The sequence below is a fragment of the Berghia stephanieae genome, chromosome 3 (genome assembly GCF_034508935.2).
Source record: "Berghia stephanieae isolate SIO BIC M18660-M18661 chromosome 3, UCSD_Bste_1.3, whole genome shotgun sequence".
Classification (NCBI taxonomy): domain Eukaryota; kingdom Metazoa; phylum Mollusca; class Gastropoda; order Nudibranchia; family Aeolidiidae; genus Berghia; species Berghia stephanieae.
The window spans coordinates 77,302,552-77,310,051 of NC_088362.1; the positions used below are offsets into that span (position 1 = coordinate 77,302,552).

Below are 7,500 nucleotides of genomic sequence, written 5' to 3' on the forward strand. Positions count from 1 at the left end.
AGTAAAATTTAATTAATTCAGGATGACATATATGGTCATCAAATGAAAGTATTGAACACCTAAAAGATTTGATAAGGATTTGGAATAATCTAAAATTCTTCACATTTCAAGGTAAAATTTGAAGCAAAAATGAATTATTTAAATTATTTTTCTTTTTTAGCGAACAAAATAATGCTTTCAAATGTATTATTCATATCATCAGATATCAATAACTAAAATAGGGCATGCTTTTTATTTGCTTTGTTTCCCATTAACTCACAGATGGGGAGATGGAGTGAGGGAGAGTACACTCTTCTTACGAGCAAGTGTATTCATCTTTTTATTTGTTTTATAACATTACGCATGAGGCTGAGGGGGCGGTAGCTTCTCCTATCTTTAAAAAAAATGGAAATCTTTCAGTATATATATATATATATATATATATATATATATATATATATATATATATATATATATATATATTTTATATATATATATATATATATATATATATATATATATATATCCTTTAACCTCCATCCCACCTACCGACATTCTCTTTCCTTTCTACTAAATAATGAGTATTCTGAATTAAAAAAAATAGATAAATGAAGTCTAACTTTATTTAATTCATTCAAAGATATATTCATTCATTCATCATCCATCCATTTTCTATCAATGCAATAATTGATCCCTCATCAAAATTACTTTATATTCTTCATTCATTATTTCAAATATATGTATTCATTCATTCTTCAGTCATTCATACATCTCCCTATCCACCCATCAATCCATCTAACTATCCATCCGCTCATCCATCAATCTATCAATCCATCCATCAAACAATTTTTCTATCAAAGCAAAAATTGACCCCTCAATTCTTTCCTTCTTTCATTGATTAATTCAAATATATTCATTCATTCATTCATCCACCCAATTATTCATCTATCCACCAACTAATGTCTTTCCTTCAATGATTAATTCAGATCTTTATGCATTCATTCACTCATCCATCCATCCATCCAGTGATTCATCTATCCACCCATCCACCAACTCATCAATCTATTCACCCATCTATCTATCTATCTATCAATCCATCCATTTTTCTATCAAAGCAATAATTGATCCCTCATCAAAACTACTTCCCTTCCCTCATTGATTCATTCAGATATATGCATTCATTGATACACCCATACATCCAGTTATTCATCTTTCCAGCCAAGTATACATCCATCTACTCATTTATCTATCTATCAATCCATCCACCCACCCATCTATCTATTTATCAATCAATCAATCCATCCATCCATCCATCTTTAAATCCCTGCAATAAGTGATCCCTAATTAAAACTACTTTCCTTCCTTCATTGATTCATTCACAGGTTCAGATTTATACATCCATTCATCCTTCCATCCATCCACCTTTCTATCAATGCAATAATTGATCCCTGGTTAACACTAATTTCCTTCCTTCACTGATTCATTCACATATTTCTATATACATCCATTCATCCACCCATCCATTTATTCATACATTCATTCATCCACCCATCCATTTATTCATACATTCATTCATCCACCCATCCATTTATTCATACATTCATTCATCCACCCATCCATTTATTCATACATTCATCCACCCATCCATTTATTCATCCATCCTTCTTTCTATCAATGTATTCAATGATCCCTTATCATATCTACTTAACCACCCATCATACGTTTATCCATCCTTCAATCAATTTATTCAACTATCCATAGCTTAATCAACAATCATTCCTTCCTGGGCTCAATCACCAATTCAGTCCACTTACCCACTCATTTTGCTTTCAATCATTTAAATCATTGATCCCTTGTTAAAGCTACAATCCTTCCTTCCTTCATTCAATCACATATTTATTCATCCATCAATTGGTGCATTATTTGTTGATCCATTAGTCTCATGATTTTTTAAAATTTATTTACAGATGATACTTAATTAGTCCTCTAACCAATTGATTCATTAAGCTGGTCAACTGATCAGTTGATTAATTAATTGATTGAATCATTCAGGAAATCATATACTTAGGACTGAAATCAGTTTTTTTAAACCTCAACATTCTGTGTATTTTTAATGTCAATACTTTAATCAATCTATTTTCCTTGTATAAAGTTTATTATTATTATCATCATCATCATCATCATCATTATTATTATTATTATTATTATTATTATTATTATTATTATTATTATTATTATTATTATTATTATTATTATTATTATTATTATTATTATTATTATAATAATTATTATTATTATCATTATCATTATTATTATTATTATTATTATTATCATTATTATGAATAAAGGCTTTAAATGTTAGTGATTGGGGTGTTTTCTTAATTTTTGTTGATGTTGTGGGTGTGGCTGTAATCACTGCTAATAATGATGTTGTCTTTGTTGTGGCTTCTGTTGATAAGTAATGGTGTTAGATGTTGCAATAGAAGGAACAGAGATAACTTCTAGCATGGTTTATGAATGTAACAAATATATATCTTCATGAATGTGGTGTAGATGGAGAAAAGTTCCTTGAAGATAATACCCCCTTCCCAATCCCTGCTTTTAAATTCATTATTTTAACTCTCTCTCTCTCTCTCTCTCTCTCTCTCTCTCTCTCTCTCTCTCTCTCTCTCTCTCTCTCTCTCCCCTCTCTTTTTTGTCTGACGGCATCTCTCTCTCTCTCTCTCTCTCTCTCTCTCTCTCTCTCTCTCTCTCTCTCTCTCTCTCTCTCTCTCTCTCTCTCTCTCTCTCTCTCTCCCCATTTCCTTCTCTATCCAACAAACAATATTCTACAGTTTACACAATATTAGTTTATTAAACAATAATAATAATAATAATAATAATAATAATAATAATAATAATAATAATAATAATAATAATAATAATAATAATAATAATAATAATAATAATAATTAATATACAAGTACGTATGCAATTACAAATTAGTTTTGGGGAGGGGGAATCTTTGTTGAGAATTGTCTTGCATGTAAAGTGTTACTATTAGCTAGGGACCATTGTAAAGCGCTTTGAGCTCGTTTAGTGGATATTGCGCTATGTAAATGCTCAGGGGTTGTTTATTTTTTTCCAGTGAATTCTAAATTTAAATTCTGTGATTATTGCAAAAACACGAATTTCTGATGGAATTAAATATATCATTCAAAATTTGAAAGTAGTAAACACAATAATCAACAAAATGTGTTTTGTGCTTGGGTCATTTTCATCATCTCCGAAAATAATGCCATATTTTAATCCCTAGCCTAGTGGACACTTCCTGAGGACAAGCAATATTTTGGACAAAGAATTACAATGAAAGCACAAGAACGACCAACAATTTTGGTGACCTATGGAAATAAGATGCGATTTGACCTTTATTCATCGCAATGAAAGATCCGGCAAAAAGCCTACATGACAAGTTCGCTTTTTGGGTTGTTTATTTTTATTTTAGGGATAAAATATAGAGGATTGGGGTGGGGTGGAACAGAACATTTTTTTTCAATGTCGTCTTGGATATTCTGTATCCCTTGATATGATTTACTTAACTTTTTCAAGGAATACGTACGTACCTACTGAAATATTTTATCAATAATTTACCAAAATATGAGCAAATGTTTGACCGAACACATTCATGTGTTATTATTGGTTATTGTTAATATTTTTAATGGTATTATCTTATAGTAAATATTATATCAAAGCAGACAACCTTTTAGTAAGGTCATCAAGGTAAATCAAGCCAAAGACAATAGGTAGCAATGTCAAAGCTCTCACCTGAACTCATGGTGACCCCCGCCAGACGGCTATAGTGAGGTAGTATCCGTGTTTTTGGTTGGTAAGAGTGTGAGCCAAACAAGAATTGTGGTCAGTCCAGCGTGCGTAGATATCCCTCTACAAGACGCACACACACATACTCACTCACTCACGCACTCGCGTCTCTGCAATCTGGGCATGTGTGGAGTATTTACACGTGCTGAGTAATAAGTGTAACACAACGAGCTGTGGTGGAATATTCTAACATAAACGCGGGCTGTGTCAGTAAAAAAATATCAAACAGATCAATAATAGACAATATCAACAACTGGCGGCTAGTGGCTTGATTCGCTGGGAATAATAATGGTTTTTTTTCGTGTAAACAATCACAGTTGAATATTAGGCACAGTGAAATATATAATCCAAGTTGTAGATGACATTCCAATGCATAGAAATTCGTACAAATTGGAATCTGCCTTCATTCCAGGCATTGAAGAGGTAGATGGTGTGACTTTTCTAGGCGGTTTTTCGTCGACTCATTCAACAAATCTTGCATTTTCACGACGAGTGACCACTGCAAATCAGTAACATAGAATCATATCGTATCATCTTATAACTAGGCCGTTAGAATTTATCAATTTTGCGGGAAAAATGAATGACCGATTATTATGATTGTCCTCAACTCGATGTCAGGTCATTGAAATCAATCGAAAGATAAACAAAGCCCAGTCCTTTTGTTTACTGCGCAATTAATAGAATTATTGCGAAATAACACTAAATACAAGCACAAACAATAGAAAATAAGTTGAAGCAAAACTAAAACTATCTACCTACCCACACACGCGCTCGCACTCATACAACACACACTTAGGATGCAGCAGCACTTGTGAAGTGAGGAAGAGATCACGACTCGACGAATGAATGGGTAGGGTCGCTCTTCTCGCAAGGAATGAATGAATGAAATGTGCGTGTGTGTTGTGTTATTTTGTGTGTGTGTGCGAAGGAAACTGAAAATTCCGGGGCATGTAAAATGTGGACGGGAAACGATAAAAAATATCTGCACAAGGCCACAAGACGGACTGGCTGGATGAGTGAATGAATGTTGACTCCAAAGCCCGCGATGAATGGCACAGTTGTAAGCAAGGCATTTTTCTGATCCCTGCTTCTCAACGTCAACGACTAGGAGTTGATCCACTTGCCCTACTGGACTGTATTTTTGACACGGAAATTTCGGCTTAAGCTGCTTGTGTTTGGTATTCACGTGTGTAGCATGGAATGTAAACTGGGGCAAATAGTAGGTTAGGTTATGGTTATTGATAGGGCACAGAAGGATTGAGAGGTAGGGGGAGGGAGGGGGAGAAAGAAAAAAAACCCCGGATAACCTACATCGCTACATTCTTGTAGGCTGCCTTTATTGTTGAAATCCAAATCTGACAATGCATGCCTTACAATTCTTCAATTGTTGTATGTTTGTGACCTTTGCATGGCCTCAAGATAAGAAAAGAACATACTATCTAAGACTTATGACCTTACTTTTTTTTTTTAAACACAAGAGGTCGATTTGAGACCAGGCCACCCCTGAAGGATTTGTATGTTTGTGGGTGGCATGGATAAAAAGCTTAAGAAGGAGAGGAACATTGAAGAAACTGACAGCAGTGCTCTGAACCGGTCTGTGTCGTTCAAGTTTATCAGTTTCCCTTTTTACTACGTATGCTGCAACTAAAAAAGAGCAAAGCAATATTTGGCCGTGTCGTGAATCTGCTTACTATTTCAAGGTCATTGGAAGAGGGAGGGAGAAGCAACCTAACAAACCAGTCAACTATCTCGCGTTTCTAATTTAGCATGCATACCGCTTCTTCGGTGGCGCATCCGAGGCGCCAAGCGAAATCAGTTCATAGAGCAAGTGTGTGAATGAGAGAAAAGAAATATCGTAATGTGTGTCCTTCGTTCCATTTCATCGCCACCCCTTCCCCTCACGCCTACCTTTGCTGCCCCTCGCTGGATCCTCCGATTTCCCTGCATTGCATTTCACGAGGAGGCTATCGAGGGTGCAAAGTGTGTCAAAGAATGCTGCGTGCAAAGGGAGAAGAGAGAGGGGGGAAGGGCAAGGAGAGGGAAAGAGACTGGAGTAATAATGAGATCTTCTATCGCAAGTGGGTTGTGAGATGGGAGGAATGGAGGGGTGGCGTGAGCACCGCTTGACTGTTTTATATCACTGTATGATTCACAAGACCACATTTTGTTAAATACAATACGGGTAAGACAGATCTTGAGAAATAGAGAGATGGGACACAGGCTTATGCACACAGACACAGAGAAAAAACATAACTCCCACACACACAGCCATCGTCGGAGAGAGAGAGAGAGAGAGAGAGAGAGAGAGAGAGAGAGAGAGAGAGAGAGGGGGGGGGGTCAACAGACCCAGATACATAATGTATTGTTAAGTGTGTGGTGTGTGATAATTGGAGCAGTGTGTGAGAGCTGGAATCTGTCACAGACGTGTGACGTGAAAGTGACAGGTTCAATTCGTGATACGCAGTTTGCTTACGTCTCCGGCCCGCGCAGGCGGTGTTTTCCTGGGTAGGGGAGGAGCCAAGTTACGTTTTAGCCGATTTGGTTGGCTGGCGTCAGTAAGTAGGTCATCTTTCGTCGAATCGACGAGCTCGGTTTTTAAGTACGTGACATAATGTGATATAACAGAGGTCTGCAATGACTGGCTGAATTAGTCGATAATAATAATAATAATAATAATAATAATAATAATAATAATAATAATAATAATAATAATAATAATAATAATAATAAAATAATAATAATAATAATAATACAAAGAATAAATAAATATGATTGATTATAATAATCATAATAGTCTTATGACGACGACGACGTTGATGATGATGATGATTAATATTATTATCATCATTATCATCATCATCCTTACATTACATAATAATAATAATAATAATAATAATATAATTATTATTATTATTATTATTATTATTATTATTATTATTATTATTATTATTATTATTATTATAACAATATATTAATATAATTATATTATATATTAATTATATTTATATAATTATATTATTATTATTATTATTATTATATTATTATTATTATTATTATTATTATTATTATTATTATTATTATTATTATATTATTATTATTATTATTATTATTATTATTATTATTTATTATTATTATTATTATTATTATTATTATTATTATTATTATTATTATTATTATTATTATTATTATTATTATTATTTATTCAACATAAATCAGGACTGGGACTTTCTACCCAGGCCTTATTGGTGTGATGTAAATACTCTCAAAACCAACATGTAAATATTGTCTATAACAACCATTTTAAATCAAGCTCACAACTGCGTTCATAGGTTATCAGACCAACGTTGTATCTGTCGGGAAAATTGCAATATCGCGAAACAGGCGTCATGTCTCGTGCTACATGTTACGTGTTGCTGTTGGTCAAGGGTACCCTTTGAAAGGCACTTTGAGCACGTTTAGTGGATATTGCGCTATATAAAGCTCAAAAGTTTGTGTGTTTTTTGGGTTTTTTTTAAACAAATATGTGCATGCCAATCATATCAAATGCTTGTAAGAAGAAAAAAAACAACAAAAAGCAGAAACAATATATATATATATATATATATATATATATATATATATATATATATATATATATATTATATATATATATATATATATAGA

General features: G+C 33.4%; 1 protein-coding gene across 2 annotated transcripts in view; it reads right to left on the bottom strand.

Moving 5' to 3' along the window:
- The window catches only part of LOC144968497 (protein lin-28 homolog), a 96,141-nt gene that overhangs the window by 60,648 nt on the left and 27,993 nt on the right, over positions 1-7,500 (bottom strand). The window contains exon 1 of one of the 2 annotated variants that reach the window (XM_078906930.1): positions 3,784-4,820. The exons of the other annotated variant lie outside the window; for it this stretch is intronic. Within the exon in view, the coding sequence (XP_078763056.1) occupies positions 3,784-3,793 (10 nt within the window). The 5' untranslated portion in view covers positions 3,794-4,820. Of the gene's footprint in view, positions 1-3,783; positions 4,821-7,500 lie in introns of those variants that run through there. 2 annotated transcript variants of the gene reach the window in all.